The following is a 26,909-nucleotide window of genomic DNA, read 5'->3' as shown; positions in this document are numbered from 1 at the left end:
TCTCTTCTCTTCTCTTCTCTTCTCTTCTCTTCTCTTCTCTTCTCTTCATTCTTTGTGGAAGCTGGCAAGTCAGATCCCTTTCACTATCCACTGGAACAGGGCTTCCCCTGGTGTTATTGCTGCTACTCTGCTCCCTTTTAGGTCTCATCTATCCACCTTCTCCCACTGGTTGGGGCAGCCCATAACCCTTTCAACTGGCACAGTCCCCCAAAGAGTCTTCTCTGTTAACAGGGGAGGATTGAAACCCTGTCCCAAAGGGTGAAGAGCAGTGGGGAATTGCCAGCTGCCTCTGAAAAACTTAGCAGGGGAATGAGCCAGTTAGCTACTCCTAAAAAACATTGGAAGGGAAGTTAGTCTGCAGCCTTGGACTTCTGTAGGACTCTTCAGTGCTGTTGGTGCTCTGATTGTCAGTGTGTCAAAAACACCCACTTCCATCTGACTTCCTAGAAGATTGCACCCCTTCATGTTGGACCCAGACCTGGCCATAGCAACCCACGCGTTCATGATCTCCAGAGTCTAATGCTGATTGTCTGTAGGAATGAAGCGACACCTGAAAAAGCTGTTTAATTTTTTTTAAAAATCAGCCAATTTGATTAGCAGCAGGTTGTCATGAAAGCATTACCCTGATACTCCACTCTACACTGGCTGCCTGGTGAATAGAGAGCCCCTTTCAAAGGCTGTGTCCTAATATTCAATCTCTATGGGATTGGCCCGAATTCTCTGAGAGGTCATCTTTTCCTTAGCAACAGTGACCTCTCATGGTAGCTATGTCCCATTGGAACAATAAAATTATTGACCAACTAGGGGAGGCTGATGCATGCAGATGTCAGAACTTTTGCAGGAACTGGATCTAGACTATGGTACTCACTCCTTCAAGGAATTAGAATGACTGGGGCTACACAGTATTCCAAATGTAATACTAAACTCATTTCTGTGACTTTTCCTCAATAAAGTACATAAAACATGAGCAAAAATGCCAATAAACTAATCACGCTAGTTCTCTTATAGGCTAGGAAGGAAAGGAGCGAGACTGTTTCTATTTTTAAAAACTTGGGAGGCACTCCAATCCTACTTTGATGGGGACTGTATGAGTATGTAAATAGATACGTTCATTTATGGGATTTGGGATTGATGTGCAGCTGTGTGTATGGGGAGCGAAGCTAACTGAACAAGGAGGGCTGGAGCAGTGACCTAGAAGGGAGTGTGAGGGTGGCAGTAACCAGAACAGCACTTCTGGTGTGAGGGGCTCCTGGGCAGTATTTTCCCTCTAGACTTAATAGAGATGACAGTGACTAACTGCCTCATAAAGCAATCCAGAATGAGGACACAACCCCAAGGGAGAGTGGAAGTAAATAACATTAGATAAGTGCAGCATCTTCTGTCTTCACATCCTTTTTTTGCATATTCAGTCAGGCAGAGGATGAGCAGGGGGCCTACCTGTGTTCCTTCTTCAGAGTCCTGGCGCTTAGTCTGGAGTCAGTCTGCACAATGATAGTTATTACTCATCTCGCCTGTGTCTCCTGTGTTTTTTAATTGTCTCCTACTCCTGTACTTGATACGTAAGACACAGGAAATATGTTAGATACAGCATTTGGAGACACAGTACAAAGGCAGAATCATGCAGTAATTAAAACATAGCTCATTAGGTACAAAAATTACACCATGAGAAACAATCCTCAACTATGCTATCTCCCCTGAAGAGAGGTAATGGTGCTGAATTTACATGTCCCACCGTTCCATCTGTTCATTATCATGGCATGTACTCTTCTGCATGATGTCATAACTGTTAATTGTCCTTGGCAGAAGGAAGGTTCATGTAGGACACAGTTTATGATGACCCTTCAGAAATACAGTTGTGAACAGAGATGAAAAATAAGTAAAATTTTGTATAGAAAATTCTGGCTAAATCTGTGGAATTTCTTCAGGGGATGATTGGATTTTATTTTTCTAGCCCTGTTTCTTTTTTTAATACCCCGTGTTCATGAATCAAGGGGTAAAAAATGTCAGTCAGCTTATTCAACTAAATATCTGTTGCTAATGAATTATTTGTCTAGAAAACCCACACAACCTAAATGTCCAAATTTTTAATAAATACCATTTTAAAGAGTACTTTTATTTGTGTATTCCAAAGGGCAGTAAGTAATGAGCATCTAAATTAACCAAATCTGAAATGTTCAATAGAATACTGAAGTTGTCTTGAGAACACTACGAAGTGATGTGTGGGTCCAATTACTTTGAATTAATTTTTCTGGTATAAAAATGACAATTAAATAGTTAGAATGACCACTTAAATGTCAATATTTTCTCAGTTTACTATATCCCATTAAGATAAGCAGTGGAAATTCCAGATTCTTCTTTGAGTAGTTTCCCTATGGGTGCTCCATTGTAGGTGTGCGTGCGTTCCTGCGCCTTTGATTGGAGATCTTTGGTAGCAGTGTCCATTTGGTCTGGACATGCTTTCTGTGTCTTTCGTGCTGTGTCTTTCGTGCTCTGCCTCATGGCTAATTAATGCTGCACAGGTGAACTACCTTCTCAACTGCCCCGGCTAGAGACAGAGCGATTAGCAGTCCATTCACTCATACTTTAGATCTTTAGAATTGTTTATCTCTTAGATACTCTTAGGCTACGTCTTCACTATGGGGGGGGGGGGTCGATTTAAGATACGCAAATTCAGCTACGCGAATAGCGTAGCTGAATTCGACGTATCGCAGCCGACTTACCCCGCTGTAGGGACGGTGGCAAAATCGACCTCTGTGGCTTCCCGTCGACTGCGCTTACTCCTACCTTCTCTGGTGGAGTAAGAGCGTCGATTCGGGGATCGATTGTCGCGTCCCGACGGGATGCGATAAATCGATCCCCGAGAGGTCGATTTCTACCCGCCGATTCAGGCGGGTAGTGTAGACCTAGCCTTAGTGTTTTCGTCAGTTTTTTCTCTTAGTGTTATAGGTTTCCATTAGTTTCTTTCCTGTTTTAAAGAAAAAGAAATGTTTTTATTTTATCTCTGTCCCCCGGGTTTAAGAGGTGACTCTCCTTCAGGGAGGCTATTCTGGTTACAGACAGACATTCCCATTGCGTGTAGTGCCTCGGAGAGGCCCACATTCCATAAAAGTGTACTCTTTACCAGCAGCTAAAAGCCAGATCCCGAAAAATCCAGGTATTAAAGTTAAAGCTACTCCTTATGGAGGGAGCTCTTCAACCTGTGACTGACCCTGGCCCCGAATCTCCTTGACAGCACGAACCATCACCAGAGCATTTTACTTCCAAAGAGGGTGAGCTGAGAAAGAAGTCTTCGGATTCCCCTCGCCAAGATCTCCCAAAAGAGAGCTGTAAGGCCTCATACTGAATCCCAAACCAGCCAGATGAGATCCCCAGCACGTTCAGTTACTTTGGCACTGATTGCTAAAAGCATGATACGCACAACTCGCATGGGTCTTCCGATGCACACACAGCTAGTAAGCTATGGGCACAGGCTCCAAAACAGCGGCACCGCCTGTCAGAGACAAGAGTTTACACTGTACCGTGTCTACGGAGACGTCATCAGTGCAGAAACTCTCGGTACCAACAACTTCAAAACAACCCTCGTTGGACTGTCTGTTTTGAGCAAGATCGCTGATTTCTTCGGTACCGACGAGTCAACCCCGACAAGCCCTGACAGTACCGATTATGGCACCGCAGGAGTTTCAGTTTTCCAGGGACCTAATGGTATCTGAGACCCCAGAGTCCATTCTACTCAGTGCCGGGGGTTCGGTACTGAGTGCATCTCGAAGCCCAGAATCACCACTGGTACTGAAGCGTTCAGCTCCACTAATATCCACCAGAGTCTCAAATAGTGACCAGGAGGATATCCTCTCTTGGCACTTGCCATGGTCCCTCTCTCTACCAACCAGGGCCTTCTCAGCTACACCCTCACTCTGGGTTTCAGCCCCCATGATATGACCAACAGTGGGTTCTGCCACCCATGCCCTTTCTACCATCCCAGTGGAAATACTAGGATCCATGGGCAGCCTACAGGCACTAAATGCCTGGGAAGCATGGTGTCACCCACCGGGAGTCTGAGATGCTCTCCTCCAACCTCTGTCTCCAGAACCTCATAAGGAAACTGAGGAGCAGGAAACCAGACTAGCAGAGGCGGCCACACCGCAAACCAATATCTCCTCTTCTCTTCTTTCCCAGATGAGGTGGCAATGCCCCCTCCACTGTCCATAGCAGACGATTTCAAACCCTTTCAGGACCTTACCAAGAGGTTGCGGGAGATACTACAGATCCCTCTCGAGGAGGTGAAGGACACCAACCATAAGTTGTTGGACAAACTGCATATGCCCTCCTCCTCAAAGATCACCCTCCCAATTAATGAAGCGCATTTGGATCCGGCTAAAGTCATATGGCAAACACCAGCCTCAGTCACACCAACATGCAAACTGGCCAACAAATATACTATGTCCCTTCCAAGGATACTGAATTCCTTTTTTCACACCCTGCACCTAATTCCATCATTGTGGATGTGGTGAATTCTCATGGCCGCCAACATCACATGAAATCCACCCCCTTATGATAGAGACTGGAAAAGACTTGACTTATTTGGAAGGAAGGTGTACTCCTCGGTGACCTTGCAATTTAGAATTGCAAACTACCAGGCCTTAATGGCACAATATGACCACATCAATTACGCCAAAAGACCACCTGCCAGAAGCACAATGAGAACAGTTTAGACCATCATATATGGGGGCAGTTAGTGGTCAGAACAGCACTCCAGACTGCACTAGATGCCATGGATACAGTGGCCCGCTTGGTATCAACAGTGGTATTGATGTCTTGGTAGTTGTGGTTATACCTTTCAGGGCTGCCAAAAGAGGTACAGATGATGGCTGAGGACCTCCCTTTCAAAGGCTCCAAATTATTTGCAGATAAGACTGATGCATCACTCCATGTTCTCAAGGACTCCAGGGCCATACTTTGGTCATTGGGGATCTATACACCAGGTCAGAAAAAGAAATTTAGTCCCCAGTCCTCCCACAAATCACGTCCGCCTCAGTATCTATCACAGTACTGCTATGAGCCACAGCGAAATAAGTCAAAATTTCAGAGGCGAAAACCACCAGTCCCTCAACCTCCCAACCTTCCACCTTGAAACCCCAGTTTTGACGCCTTGGTTGAGGCCCTGAGAGACCACTCCCTACAACATCAGCTGCAACTTACAAACCATTTGCATCCCTTTGGATGCCGCCTTTCTCTGTTCCTCCAAAATTGGGTCTTGGAGATGATCTCCAATGGATACTCTATCCAGTTCACCTCCCTCCCTCCTCAGGGACCCTTCTCATGAGAGACTGTTAAGACAGGAAATAGATCACCTGCTATGCCTGGGAGCCATAGAACCTATTCTGGCTCATCTCAGAGGCAAAAGCTTTTATTCGTGATATTTCCTGATTCTCCCCCCTTCCCCTCCCCCCCCCCCTCGTACTGGACCTCAGAGCGCTGAACAAATACGTGCAGGCACAAAAATTGAAGACGATCACAATAACAGCGATTATTCCACCTTTGGTACAGGAAGATTGGTTCTTGGCCTTGACCTCCAGTCAAAAATGCTTGTGCTCCCTTTCTTCCACTGATGAGAAATGCGCTCATGAAAATCCTGACAGACAACATAGCGTGCATGTACTACATAGATCATCAAGGGGGTGCCAGATCATCTTCCCTGTGCATGGAAGTGCTAAAGCTATGGAATTGGCGCATTCGGCACAATGTTTCAATATCTGCTGCCTACCTCCTGGGAGTGCAAAATACAACAGCAGTGTCAGTTGCAAGTTGTCACATGACCGCGAGCGGGAAATGAACCCAACTGTACTCCGCAGCATAGTCTAACAATGGGGGACCCCAATAGTAGACTTATTCGCTACTTACTTGAACAGGAAATGCCCATGCTATTGCTCCAGAGACGGCCTCGGAAAACACTCATTAGGGGACACTCTCCTTCTCCTAGCGGAAAAAGGCCTCCTATACACCTTCCCCCATTTCCTCTGCTCCTGAAGGTCCTGATAAAAATAAAAAAGAGAAAAAGCAAATATTATACTGATTGGTCACACCTGGCTGAGACAGACGTGGTACCCATACCTGTCACAGCTTGCGACATGTCCACCAATCCCTCTTCAACCGATTCCTTATCTCCTCTCACAGAACGAAGGGCAAACTCTCTATCCCGACCTACGGATACTCCATCTTAAGGCTTGGCTCCTTCATGGTTCCAGCACATAGAGAGCTGCTGCTCTAAAGAGGTGTAGGAAGTGCTACTACACAGTAGAAAATGGTCTACCCAATGCACTTACCTGCAAAAGTGGACAAGGTTTCAGGTTTGGTGTAATTCCAAACAAATCACCCCAGTATGTTCCGTACTCCCTGTAGTGTTGAACTACGTGCTAGTTCTCAAGAGGACAGGACTATCTCTCAGTATGCTCAAAGTACACATGGCGGCCATGACAGCTTTCCATCAAGTGATAGAGGGATACTTGGTTTTCGCCCACCCAAAAACTATAAAGAGATTCCTCAAGGGCATGGTGAACCTCTTTCGCCAACCCAGACACCCCACTCCAACGTGGGACCTAAATCTAGTTTTAAAGCGCCTAATTAGACACCCCTTCGAACTTGGTCGTTTACATACCTGTCAATTAAGACAGCATTCTTAGTGACCATTACCTCAGCAAGGAGAATAGGGGAGACAGAGGCACTAATGGTACCCCCCACCCGCATCCCCTTCACAGCATTCTTTAAAGACAAGGTCACTCATAGGCCACATTCAAAGTTCATTCCCAAGGTGGCCTCGTCTTTTCACATAAATCAACTCATTCACCTCCCCACCTTTTACCCAAAGCCTCAACGTGACAACAGGGAGGCTATACTATATATGCTAGACATTAGGAGGGCCTTGGCCTTTTATTTGGACATGACAAAGGCCTTTAGGAAATCTCCTAAGCTCTTCCTATCCATTGTGGAAAGGTCAAAAAGCACAATGATATCAGCCCAGAGACTCTCCAAATGGGTCTCAAACTCTTTTAATCGTTGCTATCATGCTCACAATGTATTACCTCCATCTGGAATCTGTACACATTCCATGAGATTGGTTTTCACCTCTGTTGCTTTCCTCAAGAATATTCCTATCTTGGAAATCTGCGGACGGCAGAGACTTGGCTGTCTGCTTATACATTTTCAGAACACCTATGCGATTACTGGAGACTCAGCTTCTGATGCTAGCTTTGGCTCCACAGTATCATCCATAAGAGACTTGACTCTAAAGCCCTACCCTCCCATTGAAGATACTGCTCGAGAGTCACCTACAGTGGAGCACCCATAGGGACACTACTCGAAGCAGAAGAGGAAGTTACTCACCTTGTGCAATAATGATGGTTCTTCGAGATGTGTATCCCTATGGGTGCTCCACAACCCACCCTCCTCCCCTCTACTTTGGAGTTCTCAATAAGGGCTGTATGGTAGAGAAGGTGGTTTGCCCAGGAGGGTGGTTTCCCCATGCAGCGCTAATTAGCCTTGAGGCAGAGCACGAGGGAGGGAGAGCGTATGTGCAGGCCAAACAGACACTGTTGCCAAAGATGTCCAATCAAAGGTGCAGGGACGCATGCACACCTAGTGCGGAGCACCCATAGGGACACACATTTTGAAGAACCATCATTACTGCACAAGGTGAGTAACTTCATCTTCTTTTGATGGGATGCTATAGATCACTCTGCAGCCAGGTAGAGTGAAAAAAGACAGTAATTCAGTGTACAATGTTGTGTTTATCTTTGCAACCTGGAGTCCTAAAAATGTTGTCTTTTAAACACTATAGTATCTTAGATTCTTGAAAATACAGCAACATTTGTAATAAGACTGTATATTCTTGGGATGCAGATCTTTTTTTGTTCCTGTGGGTTTTTGTTGGACCGAGTCATGAGGAAAAGCCCTCTGAGTTACAAACATATATTTGGTACTAAGTTTGTTAGTGGCCACAAATACATAAATATTAAATTACACCATTTTCAAATGGACTTTGCTTTGTTTATGTTATTATGCTTTCAGAAACAGTTTTAATTTGTGTAGTTAAATGTTTCCATATCAGAGGTTGTGTTTGGTTTTGGGTATGTAATTGTTGAATTCACACAGTTAAATACAAAATCTGTGTGTAATTTGTTGGGGATTCCTTCAACAGAGGACACCATGAATGTAGTCATACTGCAAACTGGTTGTCAATCAAAGCCAGGCGCTCATCTGTTTTCAGCAGACAGCATAGGAATTGCAAATGAATGGAGCAGCAGTCTTAACTCCACAAACAGCATTACAAATAACAATGGGCAATCTGGAAATGTAAGTGTAAATACTTCTGAAAAAATTACTACTAATGATCACTGTGCCAATATATAATTGTTTGTTTTATTTATCAAACATCTCTTTTTACTATATGTATATTACAACAGAAAAGAAGCACCTTACTTAGACATTAAAAAGTCAATAAAAATCAGCCCTCACATGTGGCAATAAAAGTTTTAAACTGATTCTGAATACCTAGTGCAATGTCTGGCCTCTACCTGAATACCCAATTTAATTTTGTATTACCTGTTTTTTCTCCCTCTTTCTTTCTTTGTCAATGCAGTCAGGTGACTGTAGGTACTCAGGTACTACAGTGAGAAGTGTCATATAAATACCTAAATAGAATTCCTTTAATCAGGGAACCCCAGCATTTGTTATGTAAACACAGGACACCATAACTTACTTAAGGTTGGTTTCTCTTTAGGAAAGATTTCATTAAAGGAAGATCTTGTCTGGCTACAGCTCTCCTTTTTATTGTTTTCTGTTAACAGGAAAATCAGATAAGAATTTGAATATACAACTATGCACTCTACATTTTACTTTAAAGCTATCTTCAGGCTGTTCCTGGAGCCATCGTATATTTGGTAGTTAAGAGGCTCTCCGGTACCAGAGTAATGAGTATGATGTAAATTATCCTATTCTGTCAAACTGAGTTGAGGGGAAAAGGAGATGGAATTGATTATAGAGTCTTTATTCTCTACCATTTAGCCATACTTGGAAATGGATCTTGTTGGTAGGCAACAATTATTTTGAGGTAGTTCTTGTGGTTAGATGTTCAGCTGCATGTGTGTGTTCTCCCTGTGTGCTGTCCCAGCTCTGCGCAGACAGCTGGTGCTGCAGACCTTGAGCGAACCATCCAATGACTACAAGATCCGTTAAGGTATGAAGGCACCCAGCTAGGTTTATTGTTGACGAAGCAAGGTACTAGTATTCCACAGACTCTACTGGACCACTAATACATGTATACCCGTAACAATGGACGCAGCTCAGTCAGTGGCGGGACTTTCCATTTCCCTCTCAGCTGGCCAAAGACACTCTCTCTGAGATACATCTTTATACACCAATACAAACAAGTTACGTATTTCCCCTGACGTATCAGGATGCCACCCTCTGACGTATTTGGGTGCCACCCATTGCCTTGTATCTGTAGGTTCGATCATAACATTTCTATCCATCGTGCTGTCATCCTGACCTTATCTTTAGGATGGGTCCGTGTGTTCCTGTTATCTTTGGGGAATGTGCTGGTATTGAGGTGTTCTGGCACCTTCTGGAATGTGCTTGCTTGAGTGCTCAGTGCCCAACACCTCTCAGGAATATGTGTTTTTGCAATATCAGCCCCAAGCTTGCCAAATTCTGTGAGCAGGGCCTGCATCTTGCTCACAACCTTAATTTGCTTCATATCAGCAAAGTTTTGACCATTACTTTAGTTCAGGCGTCTGATACAAAGGCTTATGTCTCAGACTTTCTTCCTACTACAACTGAAGATCAGGACCCTTGGTCTAGCCCTTCCTACCTCTTTATTGACTTGATTTTTCTCGTTTCATGAGCAACAAAGACCCTTCTATAGCTCATGAGTATATGTGTATTTATTGGTAGAACTTTCACTAACAGGTTTCCAACACTAGTAGTTTTTTGTTTATAAGATTAAAGCAGAAACCAAATATAGGTTACATGTTTTAAAATAAGTTTAAAAGGAAATGGCTAATAAATGTGTTTAAAAACCCTGAGGTCTTTTATTGAAGAAGGTTCTGCAGCTTCACACTGTTGCCCTTTAGGCCAACCATAAAGATATATCTGTGTAGCTGTCTACATTGTGCCTTAGCTCTCCAATATGAAATCTGCTGCTACATCTACCTCCAAAAAGCTCTTCAGGGGACTGTCAGGGGCATACCTGTTCCACAGTAGGAACCCACTCCTTTTTCTGCACAGGGACTTGAGTTCCATTGGACTTCTTGGCTCAATTCAGTTTGCTCCTGAGGCTTTCAGCAGTGACCTATAAGAGGCACCTCCTCTCTCAGAAGCTCTTCAATCTGCTCCCACTTCCAGGTGACTGCATAAGACTACCAGGGAGAGTCTAATGGCTATCTTGTCCACAGGAACTCTCCTTCTGCTGCTCAAGGACTAAGTTTCATCAGTTCTCTCCACTCTTCCATGTGCTTATACTCAATCATTTGCTGCAGTTAATCTAGTTTAATTATTAGTTGCCACAGTTTCTTACCTTTGCCATTGCCTTGATTAATTACTTAGATGCTGTGGTCTCCTCCATGCTTCCAGGATTCACCTTCTGAGACTTAAACTCCTGCCTTCTCACCTGCTCTTCCCCTGCACCCTGGTCTCTTCTTTTTCTTTTCCCACTTCTTCTTGAGTTCTGTTTTGTTTTTTCTTCTACCCTTCTCTCTTCCACCATCTCAATCTAATCCCAGTCTATTATAATTTAGATATTTAATGGGCAACTCCTCCCTCCCTGCTTCTCCCTATCCCAACTACACCTTTTCCTTCTTGCCTCTGGCAATATCTCTCTCAACTGCAGCCTGCTGTCACCTATGTCCTCTTTGTAGTCATCTTGATTAGCCACTGATGCCCCTTCTTGCTGGCTCCAACTTTACTGCTGTTCCCTCTTATCATTGCCCCCTTCTTTTCTGCTATCACTAAAATTCTTGTGGTTGTTTTTGTCAGAGATGAAACCTCAGTCCTTCCTTCTGCTGCTGCCTTTACGCCCAACTGAATTCTCTCTTTCTCTCCCCCAGTGCAACCTTCATAGCATCCTCTCCTCTCTTTCTTTCACCCTGCAAAAAGGCATCATCAGCAAAGGCATCCTGCCTTCAGATGTTTGTCACTTCAAATTGTTTCCAGAGAGGAAGGATGGTCCAATAAGTAGGGCACTTGCTTTGGACTTGGGAGGCCTGAGTTCATTTCCCTACTCTGTCCCACACATCTTGTGTGGCCTTGGGCAAGTCACTTAGCCTCTCTGTGCCTCAGTTCCACATCTGTAAATGAGGGTAAAAGTATTTCCTACTTGTATAGATGTGTTGTGAGGATAAATGCATTAAAGATTGTGAAGTGGGCATACTATGGTGATGGAGGAGGGCATATAATTACTTTACATAGATTCCTCTCTCACTTACCCACAGTACATCCTTACTTATGCTTATCTGAGTCTTTGCTCCCCTTTTTGTCCATTTGGCTATCATCTGTTATTCCACGGCCTTATCCTTCCTCCCCATTTCAGTGGGTGACTCTCTTCCTTTCTCTCATTTCATTCCCCACCCCTTTTTCGGGGGAGTTTAGCTTCCACATTAATGTCCCCCTCTGATTATTCTAACTCTAACTGATTATTGTAGCCACCTCGAGGTCTTCCCTTAAACTCATATTGGGTCCTTTACCTCCATTTTCTGCCTTCAGCTTTGAACCAGCTTATTTTACCCACCTTTGTCACTTTCTTAACTTAATCTTCATCAAGCACTGCTTTTCCCCCAGCCTCTTAATTTCTGCATACCCTCTCTCTCCCACTCTCTTCCATTTTAACATCATTAATTACTTTCCTCTGGTTGCATCACACAAGCCTTACATAACCTCTAATCCATGAACAACTCAGATTCTTCTTCAGCTTTCAACCTGATCCTCCATTTCATTGTTTTTTGTCATTTCTTCCCTTGGTGCCATCCTCTTCTTTACACTCAACCCTTTTTCTTCACTGTCACATCATTGTGTTGTTCCACCATCCCCATCTTTGACTGTCTTGTCACATCCATTTCTTCCGTTCCTGCTTCTGTGCTATTAAGGGTATGACTACACGCGGATAAAAAACCTGCAGCTGGCCCGGGTCACCTTGCTTGGGCTTGGGCTCTGGGGCTGAAAAATCACTGTGGAGACGCTCGGGCTGGAGTCCAAGCCCTGGGACCCTTCACTCTCTCACAGTCCCGCAGCTTGGGCTCTAGTCTGAGCCCAAATGTCTACACAGCAATTTTTTTCAGCCCCAGGGTCTGATCCCTGTGAGCCCGAGTCAGCTGACCTGGGCCAGCCGCAGGTTTTTTATCCCCTTGTAGACATACCCTAAGTGCCTTAAAAGAAAGTCTAGGGGTTTTGCAGATGCTGTCAACTACAAGTTCACTCTTTTTTCCACCAGTTCTGTCTACATATTTGACACTTATGCCTACAACTCCTGCTGCCTATTCTCTACCCTTGACTCTCTCTCCTCAAGCCTCTTCTGCAGCTACCCCCCCCCTCTTTCAACCTAGATCTTGATGGGGGCGTTTTCCCCAAGGAGAACATTGATATACCAGAGGCAGTGTTCCTCTTCTCCCTTTTCTTTCCAACCTTCACCTTCTCTTCCTTCACCCTTTCACTAATACAGAGATGTCCTTCCTAACCTCTTCCATCCCATTTTTGTGGTCCATTAATTTCCTGCTCTTCACTTCCAAGCTCCTTGAGTGTATTGTCTACTTCAGTTTCCTCTAACTCTCTCTGTTCCTTCACTGTCTCGCTTGGTGGCTCATCCTCTTTCAAACCCTTTTTCCAGTCTGTTCTTCAGGGCTCTATTCTTGGTCCCTGCCTCTACACTGTTCTTCCTGACTCCATCCCCAGTGACCTCATCCACTCATGGTTTTAATTACTATGTCTGTGCAGATGACTTCAAAATCACTCTGATCTCTTCCACCCTTAGTTTATTTATGCATCCCTAACTGTCTCATCCATTCTGGATGTCCTACCCCAAACTCAAATTGACTATGGCACAAATGGAGTGTTCCTCTCAAACACTTGTTTCTTCCTCCCTTCTCTGTCACTGTTCATAATTTCACCATCCTCCCAGTTACCCAGATTTGTAACTTTATTGTCATTATTCAACTTCTCTCTCTCCTACTCCCCAGACATTCACTCTTAAATCCTACAGATTCTTCATCTGCATCTCAAACATAATCCTTACAGTATGCTCTATACATATTGCTAAAACGTCGATTCATGCCCTAGTCATCTGTTGCCTTGGTTATTGTAGCCCCTTGGGGTCTCCCCTTACTCTCATATTTGGTCCCGCATATCCTTCCATCAAGGTACCATTAAAAGCATCTTTCTTGTCCAATGCTCTGACCACCTCTTTCTCTTATTAACACATACCCAAATACCTAACTTGCACTGGCTCTTAATCCTCTGTCTCAAGGCTTTGCATGTATCTTCTATCTCCCAACTTCCCTGTTCATGCCTTACATTCTGCCAACTTTGCACAGCATGACATATCCTTGGTGGTCTCCTCCTATGTGTGATTCTGTGTCTGTTCTTACACAGCCTCAAGACTTAGAATAACCTCATTGACTCAGTGCATCATGCAGCCATACTCGACACCTTCAAATGCCTTCTCAAGATTGACTGCTTTTGGTTATTTTTGCAACCATGGAGATAATCTGGTTGGGTAGAAAGTATATTGGAAATTAGGAATATATGAAAAACAGTGGTTCCAGGAAAAATCTCTGACCTGTAAGAAACTGTGACGTATCAAAAAAAAAAAAAAAAGTATAAAGGGAGGAAAGATGACACCAGTATACACAGAGGCTGTGATATATATGTGTGTGTGTAATATGTGTATATACACACCAGAAAGAGCAATGCATTTGCATCACATAGGTATAAATAACCATGTACAAGGATGAGAAAGAAGCAACATACTTCTCTTTTTACATCAAGTGTGCTAAATCTGAATCATGCTAGTGGAGCATGTTTTAGGCTCTTCTTAATTATTTAATGCCAAAGTAGCATTTTCCCATTCCAGTGTTCACTGTTGGTAATGAGGCCTCAGGTGAAAGTGAACTTCCTACTACAGTTCTTAAGGCATAAGTAGTTTTTCAAGTTAATAAAAATTAAATTTTACAATTCTGTACCCTCATCTCTTTCCTCCCTCCCCCCAAAAAGAAAAAGTGTACAATGTAAAAAATAAAATAAAAAATCCCACTTAAGTCTGAGGAATTTAAAACACACAAGTCAGAAAATTCAAGAAGTTCGACTTTCATAGTATTTATAATTCTGAATTATTTGAAAGTTGAGCATGGGGGATGGGTGCCAGGAGTAGCCCGTGTTTTTTAATCCGGGCACTGTTTCCCTCTCTGGCCATGGGCAAGTAATTCAATCTGGTTGCCTTTGTTTCCCTATGTATAAAATTTGAGTGATACTGACCTACCATGCAGGGTTTTTTGAGGATTAATTAGCATTTGTAAAGTACTTGGAAGAAGAAAAGGGCCGTGGAGCATGTTTTCTGAATTAGTGATGAATACAACAATAAGGCGCTGAACAAATAACTAAACATTTTGTTACAACATAAGGAGCATATTCTCCCCTTTTTCCTCTGTGCAAGCATTTTACTGACATCCATGGGTGTTCCACTCTGCACTCTGGGAAGTATAATCATAACTGTACTCTGGCCAACAGACTAAAATTAAACACAATTCAGCCCTCTCCTCTGAGTTTGACACCACTGGCCCAACGAGTAATCAAAAATACTGTATTTGTGCAATGTTGATGAGTTAAGGTTGCTATGAGAACTACTGCTACTTAATTTTTTTGACTCTGATGTTTAAATTTTCACCCTTGTTGCATTTCACAGAGGTTTTTTTTCATTTCACTTCCTAGATTTTTTTTTAATAAAGAAAAATATAGATAAGAGAGCAGAAAAACAAAAGAATCACACTGGTGCATGCTTCTTGGGGAGACATTCAGCCTGGGAACCCGCTCCTTGAAAAATTTCCCATATGCTTGGGCTCTGCACTTCAGAATGCTGTCCTGCCACCACACCAGGGAAGATTTTAAGAATTGTTGGGGTTACAGATGAAAATGTAGAAAAAAGGCAGCAGGTCTTGGTGGTTTTTGTCGTGAATTTTTCCCTTTACATTTAATATTTAATAATTACGGGAGCGGCGCCAGGGTTTTTGCTGCCCTAGGTGGCAGCGCTCCTCCTCTGAGCATTCGGCAGCAGGGGTCCTTCCACTCCGCGTCTTTGGGGCATTTCAGCGACGGGTCCCGGAGCGAGTGAAGGACCCGCCGCCGAATTTCCACCGAAGACCCGGAGTGGAAGGACCCCCCCGCAGCCGAATTTCCGCCGTGGGCGGCAAAATGCCGCCCCCCCAAATCCTGCCGCCCTAGGCGACCGCCTAGGGTCGCCTAGTGGAAGCGCCGGCCCTTCCCCTATAGGTTCTGTCATCCTTCCAATCCCCATCACAGATGCAACTGTCTGGAGGCTGGAGTTCATTGTGGACTGTGAACCCCAGAGCAAGGGAAACTTCATTGAATGAGCAGTTTTCAAATATGAATAACTTTGGGCAGTCTTAGCTCAAGTTTATGCAGCCTTAAAGGTGATGTGCCCCAAACAACCATGTAACCATGGGCTGCGAGATATATTCTCTCATGGTGCCTGGGCTCCAGGAATATTCAGGGCTGGGGGCCCTGCTCCACCAATATTTGGAGCTGGGTCTCTCCCCCAGCCCTGCCTGGAGTGGGCCGTGGCCCCGGAGCATCCCCCCCGCTGCCGAGCGTCCCTGCCTGAATGAAAGCAGTGCCCGGCTCTCCCTTGCCTGTTGTTTGCCTGGGCTGCCAGTGGCTGCTGCTGCCTAAGGCTATAGCACAAGAGCAGCCTGGCAGGCTGAGGCAGCACCTCAGGGGGAGGGGGCAGAGGCACACACATGCTTTGCAGCCCTCCCCTCCTCTTCTCCCCCCCTCCCCCGCACCATCTTCCTGCACGCAGAGCCACACTGCACAGGCGCGACCAGCACCGCTTACCCAGACTTCACCCCGCTGTTTCCGGGATTGGAACCCTGCCCCTGCATGGCAGTGTGCCCAATCCCCGAAGCGCCAGCCTCCTCGCACCAGCTTCCACCCAAACTAGCCAATGATCAAGGCCAGCAGCATCACAGGATACCACCCTCCAGACTCTCGAAACTGCCCAGGAACCTCACTCGTCCCAGCTAGGGGGTGTGGTACGGCCGCCTTGGTGTCACTGCTGGCAGGGCCCCTAGGAGTCCCCGGTACCGCCCCTGTAGAGCACCCCCCCACCCGCGACACACCCCATGAGTCCCCCTCCTTCCACTTCAGTAACATCCCTTATAGAGTCCCTCCCCCGCCTGGGTAACATCCCTTATAGAGCCCCCCTCTGAATATCTCTGAATTGTTAATTTCGTGAGCATTCATGGCCAACCATACAATTTCCATACCCATATGTGGCCCTCAGACCAAAATGTTTGCCCACCCCTGGTCTATATGAATGTAAGGGCTGCCATATTGGGTCAGATTTGGGGGTAGTACACAGAATAGGACAATTTTGGAGAGTTCCAATCCTATCGTCACCTCCTGCTTCTGACAGCCAGAGGTTTAGCGTCACCCCAAGCATGGGATTGTATTCCTGACAGTCTTGGTTGATAGCCATTGATGAACCTCCTCCATGAACTTGTCTAGTTCTTTATTTACCTCAGTTATACTTTGGCCATCACACCATTCTGTGGCAATGAGTTCCACAGGTTCATTGTGCATTGTGTGAATGTTTGCCTTTGGAAACATTACTGTGAATTTTCCAGCTTTGAAAAATAATGTTGCATTAACATAGGTTTTGCCATTTAAACAGGCATATGCATGTGTGTATGTATTTGTATAAGTAGGTATATGGTTATTTAAATAACCATTTAAAAATGGAGTAGAGTAGAGCATATTGGATAGATCCTATTTTCTCTCTCCTACAGATTTCCTGTGCCTCAAGTCCAACAGTAATGTCAAGCTCTGGTAGCTGTAGCTCATTATCGCCTATTGGACCCCTTTGTAGGCAAAGATCATTAGCAAATGGTGCTTTGTGTTCCGAGTGTAGCCCATCAGGTGTTTCTTCACCAAATTCTAGCTACCCAAAAGCACCAGGTTTTGAACGAGAGGATCAGGTATGTAAATACTAGAAGTACAAATAAAATCTTGAGATAGATAAAATTAGAGCCTACAGAAAACCTTTATTTTATTTCCCTCAACTCTCTAAAATGCATTTTGATTTCTTAACAAACCCCTCCCAGGACTTTGAGATGGCATTTTTGCTAACACATGCTTTAGATCTTAGCAGCTTGTTGTGTAAAAGCGTTAAAATGTTTAAAGAGCACAATTCCAAATGTAAGAGCGGAAAATTTTTCCAAACCAATTTTGTCTTTAAAACCGACCTAAATATATTCTTCAACTATATTCAGTTTAAGTTGTTTTTGTTTTTTTAATTTATTCTAGATTTTAGAATTTTTGGAATTTTTCCATTTATGAAGTCCTCAGTTTGGTTAAAATGTTAACACACAAATGTGTTAGATGCAATTAAAGCACATGTTTTATGTAGATGTTTATCATGCACTCAATGTAGTATCTGATTTATCACACCATTAGATTAGTGCACAAGTTGCCTTATAGGCTTTAAAGCATTCAGTTTGGTTTTTTACTTAATTGAGAACTTCCTACCAAGGACTCATTTTTGCTACAAAATATTACTCATTAGAGACTTGATCCTGCTCCTATTAAAATCAATGGAAAGACACCCATTGACTTCAGTAGAAATTAGATCTGCTGTACTATAAATAGTCATAGAGTTCAAGGCCAGAAGGGATCACCAGATCATCCAGTCTGACCTCCACCAACACCACCCAGCACCCAGATGCTAAACCCAACAGTCAAAATTATATCAAACTATTATACCCCTCAGGAGACTAAATTATTATGTGCCACAGGAGAGAATAGGAGGGACTGAGGTGCACCAGTGCTCGAGGCTCCCACAATGGTAGGGAAAAGATTGAGATATACCCAGATAATCCAGGCAAGTGATCTGTACCCACACGCTGCAGAGGAAGGCGAAAAACCCCCATGGTCACTGCCAGTTTGACATGAGGGGAAATTCCTTCCCAACCCCACATATAGTGATTAGACCCTGAGATGAGAGCAAGAACCAGCCAGCCAGCCAAGCACCTGGGAGAGAGAATGTTTGGTGTTGCCTCAGAGCCCCGGCCCTCCCTGTCTGATGTCCCGTTTTCAACCATAACCATCCCTGATGCTTCAGGTGAAGGAGATTTTTTTTTTAAATGTGCGGGGAAGAAGGGGAGCAGAAATCCCTTCCTGACTCTGCCAGGTGGCTGGCTGAAAACCCTGAAGCATGAGCTTTTTAGGAACATAAGACATAAACTGGAAGTGAGCCTCAGGGCTGTTGAGTACTGCCCCCTACCAACACATTCTACCATCAAAGTACACATTGTTGCTCAGTGCACAACCTTGACTTAAGTGATTTGCAATTTAAATGTCCAGCAGGCCAACTTATTTATAATGAATAAAGTTTTATTTAGGAAAAAGATGCTTTGTTTCTTACATGAAACATTGTCAGGAATGGAACAGGTTAACAGTGGAAAAACTCATAACATAGGAAATGTCGTTGATAGAAGGTTATCTAGCTGTATAGCTGTCATTTATCAAATACACATAAGAAACCTACTCTCCAGCAACCAAACCCACTTGGTTATATGTTAAGCTTGTTCAGATATGTGATGTCTACCATGGGTTTCTGCATAGTCTTTGTTACTTTGAAATAACAAACAGGGTTAGCATTCCTTCTCCTTTCCCTCACCACCTCTTGACATTCAACCCTAGATCAGCTCAGTCATTCACCAAAAAAGCCACTTGCTCAACTTTGTGTTTACTAAACAATGCTCCATCAGTTCTGTTGATTTCTGAGTTTCCTCTGATCACCACCTCATCTCCTACATCAGCCATCTGTCTCTATCCTCCATTGCTCTGCTTGGCCATTCTGTCACTTTCAATACATTAGAATTTACAGAATGGGGGACTCTGTCCTGGGAAGCGGTGACTCTGAAAAAGAAGTGGGGGTATTGATGGATAATCAGCTGAATGTGAGCTCTGAGTGGCCAAAGGAGCTAGTGCAATCCTGGGATGCATAAACAAGGGGAATCTCGAGTAGGAATAGGGAGGTTATTTTACCTCTGTATTTGGCACTGGTGAGACCGCTGCTGGAATACAGTGTCCCATTCTGGTGCTCACAATTCAAGAAGGATGCTATAAATTAGAGAAGATTCAGAGAAAGAGTCATGAGAATGATAAAGGATTATAAAACATATTTTACAGTGAGAGACTCAAAGAGTTCAATCTATTTAGCTTAACAAAGATAAGGTTAAGGGGCGACTTGGTTACAATCTGTAAATATCTACCTAGGGTGCAAATATTTAACAATAGTCTCTTCAATCTAGCAGAGAAAGGTATAACGCAATTTAATGACTGGAAGTTGAAGCTATACAAATTCAGACAGGAAGTAAGGTATACATTGTTAAATCTGAGAGTAATTAAACACTGGAACAGTTTACCAAGGGTGGTTGTGGATTCTCTATGACTGACCATTTTTAATTCCATATTGGATGTTTTTCTAAAAGTGATGCTCTAGGAATTATTTTGGGGAAATTATGGCCTGTGTTACACAGGAGGTCATACTAGATGACCACAGTGGTTCCTTCTGGCCTTGGAATCTACAACTTTGCCCTTGCTTGTTCAATTCCTCCCCACTCTTCCACTGACTTGAATCCTTTTGCCCCTCTCCCCCACAACAGAGTTTATCCCTCTAGCCTCAACCTGCCCAAGTCTCCAGTTCCTTAACACCTGCTGCTGGCCTGCTTAACTTCTCTGGAAGAAGCCCATGACAACATGGACTTCTGTGTGGCTATGGAATTTCTTTGATGTTATTTTTGCTTCCTGTGGATAGCTCTGTCTTATAAGGTTCTTTTCACTGATCAGGTGTTGACTTAATGACCACACATGATATAAACCTTTTACTTTATTAACTAGTCCCACAAAGACAACTTAACTTGCAAAATCAGCTTTGTTTGTTACACTTTGCTTAGATTGTGATAGTGATATTAATATGTTCATAATGACAATGTTAATAAGATTGTGATAGCACAATTAAATAGGCTGCAGCCAAAATGTTTTCAGCTTGCTTACAAAGCTGTTGTTTTGTTAAAACTGTTTCCTTAACCAAACACAGATCGACAAACACATAAGAAAAAGGAGAAAGAAGAAGGAGAGGGGGTCATCTGTGGATGGGGGATGGCAGGGTTACTGAATCAGGCCAAAGCTGATACCCATTCTTAGCCAGGGAGGAAGACTCTTGTCCATTGGTATTCAATCAAGCTGGAGGCCAGAAAGCTGGCGGTAGAATCAGTTTGACAGATGAAATTTCACATGTTCTCTCCCAGTGTTAGGAACAGCTAAGGCAGGGACCATATCCAAGACAGCTAGCGCTTGACTCTCTCTATAGAATTGAAATGGCAGAGTTGTGATCAGATTGTTCCAGATAGTAGGACATAGCTGCTGCCGGCCCTGCACTAAGTATTTATATTACCATCCACTCATTAAGCTGATATTTGACTGAGGTTTTTCTTTTTTTCCAGGTGAAACAGAAAAGCCTGCCAGCCGACAATTATCAGAAAATAAGTGAACAAGACAATAAGCAGGTATGGTCAGTGAAAGAGCATTATATATGTGTCCTTTTTTGTTACTTACCCACCTAGCACCAAAGATGTGTCTGGAATTAGTACAGTCTAAAAAGAGTACAATAGATGGAGGACACTGTGGGGAGTGTTGGAGGAGGGGGAGGAAAACTGAGGCAATGTGATCAAGAATATGTGTCTGGAAGGCTACACAGGTTTTGGTTTGGTTGTTTGCCTTTTAAACTGATGGGACTGTGTAATTTTATGAGACTTCTTGAGGAAGTGGGATTTGAGAGTGGGAGACATGGAATAAATGAGAAGTTTGGGCTGAACACAGAAGTTGTTGTGGGATCAAAAGTAGAGAAGGGCAGATAAGTAGGGAGAGGCAACTAGGTTATTGAAGACCTTGAAGGTGGTAAGGAGAAAACCCATTATTTGTTTTTGGATATGATCTAGAGCCAGTGAAGGGATTTTTAGAGGGTTATGTGGTCATTGCTTGTGTAAGGTAGAGGATTTTCACAGCAGAGTTTTGGATGAATTGAAGTTTGGAATGGATAAGTAGTCTCAGCAAAAAGACAGGATCTGGACAAGAGGCTTGGTGATAAGTGAGAGGAGTGGGCAGATTTTGAAGTTATTGTGGAGCTAAAACCAGCTGGAATTAGAGATAGTACTGCATCTATATGAGAGTTGAAAATTCAGCCAGCTTTCACACCTGTGGAACTAGAAGGCTGATGGAATCATCAACAGTCATGGAGATAGGAAAGTGTGGAGGGAGGATTCAGAAGGGAAGAGGAGGTGGTTACTTCTGAACAATCTGAATTTCTGCTAGCAGTGGAGGCATCCAGGTGGAGATTTGAGACCATATCAAGGGGAGAGCTCAGGTGGAAAAATTGATAAGGGTCCTAAGACCAGAAAAAAATAAGGACAGATGTCTGGAGAACAGCAGCTGAGAGAAGGAGGGGCCACTTAAACAGACACTGAAGGAGGGGTCATGAAGTGGTAAAAGAATCAGAAAGGCACGTAGCCTAAAGCCAAGGCAGGAGAAGGGAGTCATTAGTTATGTCAATGGCCATGTAAAGGCCAAGAAGGATGAGAACAGAAAAGAAGCTTTGAGGACTGCACCTGGTGACCTTGGCAAAAGTGTTTAAATGAGGGGGAGAGGGAGCCACATTGTATGGGATCAAGACGAGAGAGTGGACAGATCTTTAAGCTTTAAGAGAAGACAATGCACTCGAGATTAGAGAGAAAGGGAAGGCGATGAGATTGGTAGTTGGAGAGGCAGGTGGGTTCAAAGCTGGAGGGAACAATGTTTGCTTAAATGTAGTTGGGAACCTGCAAGAGAGTGAATGGGAGGATTAGGGAGAGGATAAGGAAACAGGATGGGATGGCAACAAGAACGGAGATTGAGCTGGAGACGAGAAGAGGGTAACACTTCAAACTCAGACAGGGCTGAAGGGGAAAAGAAAGACACATGGTAGGAAACTAAGGCAAGACCATTCTAGTTTTCTCTACGCATTAATGTGTGAGACCCTGGGCAACAAGGGGGGGGGGGCGGAGAATGTGAGGAAGGGGCTGTGAGGAAAGGGTCCAGAGTGGAGAAGTGCCTATGATTGTAAGAGTGAGGACTTCACCAGGGAGGAAGAAGTAAATTTTCTTGGCAAGGAATATGGCTGTGCTGATTGAGGAGAGGAACAAACCTGCATTGTCTCTGGATTTTCTCCAGAGATATCCAGCAGTGTGGGAGTGGAGAAACCAGTTTGGAAGAGTGAGCTAAGGCTGTAGGTCAGAAAGGGGGCCGGAAGAGTCAATTGTGGATGAAAGTATATAGTTGTTGGTGGAGACTCTGGATTCAGCTGAGAAGAATGTTTGAAATATCCTTGTGTGTGAGAGGTGGCTTTCAAGTGTGTTTTATAGTCACATTTTCTACACATCTATAATTTAGAATGCTTGGCAGTTAAGTTAACTCTGATCATGGCTCAATTACAGTTTTCCTCATGAGACATCTTTACATGGTTGGCACTAATTTTAATATTTTATCTTGATTGATGTTTGCAATGTACAGTAGCTATAAACACAATTATACGATATGTGATACAGCAGGGCCAGAGGGCAACAGGAGAGTGATCGATGGGAGGTATATAAGCCGCAGGATGATCAGAGCCTTATTCCCTGTGGACTAAGGAGAGGTTACTACAGGTTAATTTGAGCACCTGGAGCCAATTAAGGCCCTGCCCAAGACCTAATAAAGCCCTCTACTTCAATCAGATAAGAGAGAGGAAGGAGAGCTGGCTGTAGTTTGGAGGCATAGTGGTGTTGACCAGAGAATCAGAGTACCAGGGGAAGGGAGACCCTGCCCAAGCATGGTAGAGGGACTCCCCCAGTACAGAAGACAGAGAGAAACTCTGCCCCAGGGGTAAGAAGCCTGTGAAGCTGAAGGGGCTGGTACCGGAGTAGGGGGCGGACCTGGGTCCCTTCCCTGCTCCCCTTCTCCCCCCCTCCAGGGCACTAGCAGAGCCCAAGAATACGGGCAGGGGCGACACCCTGACCCACCACACCAAGGAAAAGCACGGGACCCACCACAATAGTGTTGACCATTTGCCACAAATGTATAGAAATAGCAATACTTAGCTCATTCTTAACATTCTTTCCTGTACATTTTTTTTAAATTATTTAACCTCCTTGTAAATGCAACAGAATGTATGAAATACTATTGCATAAATAAAAAACTGCTGCAAATAAAAAAAATTATCTCATGCTCTCAATCTCTTGGATTTACTTTTTGATCTGTTTAACTGTTCTGTTCAGGTATTTCCTAGGGTTGGGGAATTGAAGTTATGGTTAGGGTTAGCCTTGTAGAGGGGGAAGAAAACAAGGAAATGCGCAACTGCAGATGTGTGTCTGAAGGGGACATCTGTGTTTGTCAGAGAAGACGAGGAGGAGAGAAATGAGGAGCCACCCAACCATGTATGTGTGTGTCTTGGAGTGGTGGATGAGGATGTTGAGCAGCCATGTGCATGTGTATTTGTTACTTCTGGGGGAATTCTACCCCACTGCCTCCATAGATTTCTTTGCTTCCCCGCAGAAAAATGACTTTCTGATGAGGAAGCGAAGGGAAGCTGCAAGAGCAGTCAGACAGCTGCAGCGGCACAGGAGCCAGCAAACAGAGGTGTAAACAGGGGAGTTTTGAGTGGGAGTTCTGTTGGAGGAGTTTGCGGGGAAGACAAAGGCCGTGGCTACACTCGAAACTTCAAAGCGCTGGTATGGGAGTGCTCCCACAGCAGCGCTTTGAAGTGCGAGTGTGGTCGCGCGCCAGCGCTGGGAGAGAGGTCTCCCAGCGCTGCAGGTACTCCACCTCCACGAGGGGATTAGCTTACAGTGCTGGGAGCGCAGCTCACACTGGCGCTTTACAACGCTGTAACTTGCTGCACTCAGGGAGGTGTTTTTTCACACCCCTGAGCTAGAAAGTTGCAGCGCTGTAAAGCGCCAGTGTAGCCATAGCCTAAGAGAGGCAGGTAGAGGAACAGACAGACTAGTGAATGGAGTGTGTTTCTGGCAGTGTTTTGGTGCTCATTGGGGGTTTGTGTTGCTGTGGGTGGTGGTTGTTTGGTTTGGTTTGTGTTTCCTGGACTAACAGGTTTTAGGTGGGAAGGCTATGACAGATACAGAGGCAGCAGTGGAAGACACAATGAAGATGACTAGATGTGGAAGCTGCGGCATGTACATGATCCTGGAGGAGGTACCTGAAGAGAGTTTCGTCTGCATGAAGTGCCGCCTGATAGAGCTGATGGAAGAAAAGATCCGAGCATTGGAGATGCAGGTGGAAACTCTGGTTGAGTTTAGAAGTGGGTTCGAGCAGAGCAAAGACATGAGGAGGCTGAAGGGAAAAGCTCAGACTTGCAGATGGAAACAGGACCAAAGAACTCTGAGGGGAGACTGCTGGGTGAGGAAAGTGGACAGTGGAAGCATGTAACTAAGAGAACCAGGCAGAGGAAAAGACGGGCTAGTGAAGGAGAAATAGAGCTCAGGAACAGGTTTGCGGAGTTGGAAAATGAAGAAGGGGCACAGTAGGTTGTCACTGAAGGTGAGAGGGCAAGGAAGAAGAGAAGAGCAGCTAGTCCTATAGGAAGAGGGGAAGAGTCAATGGAGATAACACCAAATATGAGCCCCAGGAGCATACATGATAGGTTGCGGAGGATTGCAAGGGACAATCGGAATCAAGAGGACTTGCAGCCGGAGGGAACAGGGGATAGACCGGAGAATCGCACCATCACCAGGAAAAGGCAGGTCTACATGTTTGGGGACTCCTTACTGAGAAGAATAGACAGGCCTGTAACCATAGCTGATCCAGAGAACAGAAGGATGTGCTGTCTGCCGGGTGCTAAGATACGGGATGTGGACCTCAGGCTGAAGAGGATCCTAACGGGAGTGGGAAAGAATCCACTGATTGTCCTTCATGTGGGAACAAATGATACGGCTAGATTCTCGCTGGAACGTATCAAGGGAGACTGTGCCAGGCTGGGGAAGACGCTTAAGGAAATCGAGGCTCAGATGATCTTCAGTGGGATTCTGCCTGTTCCTAGAGAAGGGCAACAGAGGTGTGACAAGATTATGGCGATCAACAGATGGCTCAGGCAGTGGTGCTATAAGGAGGGCTTTGGGATGTATGGCCACTGGGAAGCATTCGTGGACAGAGGACTGTTCTCTTGGGATGGACTTCACCTGAGTAGGGAGGGAAATAGACGTCTAGGATGGAGGCTGGCACACCTGATTAAGAGAGCTTTAAACTAGGAATTTGGGGGAGATGGTTGGGAGATGTCCAGGTAATCTCCACGCCAGACTTTAACATTGAGAGGGAAGAAAACGAAGTAAGAAAGGATACAGCCATGGGTAAGAGAATGGACGTAAGGAGGAAGGGTAGTATAGATACCAGTCTAATAGGTGATACTGGCGGTAGAATGTCTGTGCCTAATCGGGTAAATTTTAATTAATGGAGATATCCTATCTCCTAGAGCTGGAAGGGACCTTAAAGGTCATTGAGTCCAGCCCCCTGCCTTCACTAGCAGGACCAAGTACTGATTTTGTCCCAGATCCCTAAGTGGCCCCCTCAAGGACTGAACTCACAACCCTGGGTTTAGCAGGCCAATGCTCAAACCACTGAGCTATCCCTCCCCACACTGAGCTATCCCTCCCCCCATGTCAGAATGTCAGTGAAGCCAAACAGCAAAAATTAAGATGTTTGTACACTAATGCGAGGAGCCTAGGTAACAAAATGGAGGAACTAGAGCTACAGGTGCAGGAAGTGAAACCAGATATTATAGGGATAACAGAAACATGGTGGAATAGTAGTCATGACTGGAGTACAGGTATTGAAGAGTATGTGCTGTTTAGGAAAGACAGAAATAAAGGCAAAGGTGGTGGAGTAGCATTGTATATCAATGATGAGGTAGACTGTAAAGAAATAAGAAGTGATGGAAGGGATAAGACAGAGTCTTTCTAGGCAAAAATCACATTGGGGAAGAAAGCTACTAGAGCCTCCCCTGAGCAGTGGCGTAGCCAGGGTTGCAGCCGAGGAGGAGCGGTGGAGAAAAAAGGCGCCGGTCCTTCGGTGGCATTTCGGCGGCCCTGCGCATGCGCTGAAATGCCGCTGAAAGACGGAGCGGCGCATGCGCAAGGCCGCCCCGCTTCCCCATCCGGAGTGCTATCCGGGGCACCGAGACCCCCAGCCACGCTCTCAGGGCCAGAGTCCCGGCCGGAGCGCCGGGAGCCCGCGGCCCCGCTGCGCCGGCTGGAGCTCTGGGAGCCAGCGGCCCCGTTCCGCCGGCCGTCCGGAGCACCGGGAGGCGGGAGCCAGCAGGCCAGCCCACGAAAAAAAGAAAAGAAAAACCCGGAAGCAGCCGAGCAGGAGGGGGGGGTGCCCAGGTGGGCGGGGGGGTCAGTGCACCGCTGCTGTTGCTACTCACTTCATCAACAACAAAAGAAGTCTCCTCCCCCGACTGGAACTCGTCCATCTTTCCTCCGTCTCGGACCGCAGCCGCTCACGCCGCCAGCCTGTAGCGAACGCCCCGTCCCCGTCCCCTGATAACTCCTCCG

At 45.0% G+C, this 26,909-nt stretch overlaps 1 protein-coding gene across 5 annotated transcripts in view; it reads left to right on the top strand.

Moving 5' to 3' along the window:
• UNKL (unk like zinc finger) overlaps positions 1-26,909 on the top strand; it is a 121,656-nt gene that overhangs the window by 41,203 nt on the left and 53,544 nt on the right. For all 5 annotated transcript variants that reach the window (XM_026650630.1, XM_026650631.1, XM_026650628.1 and 2 more), the window contains 3 exons: positions 8,192-8,346; positions 17,061-17,249; positions 20,781-20,843. In XM_026650630.1, coding sequence (XP_026506415.1) covers positions 8,192-8,346; positions 17,061-17,249; positions 20,781-20,843 — 407 coding nt within the window. The remainder of the gene's footprint in view (positions 1-8,191; positions 8,347-17,060; positions 17,250-20,780; positions 20,844-26,909) is intronic.

Source organism: Terrapene carolina, unplaced genomic scaffold, assembly GCF_002925995.2.
Source record: "Terrapene carolina triunguis isolate 2854851 unplaced genomic scaffold, T_m_triunguis-2.0 Scaffold93, whole genome shotgun sequence".
Classification (NCBI taxonomy): domain Eukaryota; kingdom Metazoa; phylum Chordata; order Testudines; family Emydidae; genus Terrapene; species Terrapene triunguis.
Note: the sequence above shows the minus strand (reverse complement) of the source record. Positions and strands in the feature narration are given on the sequence as shown.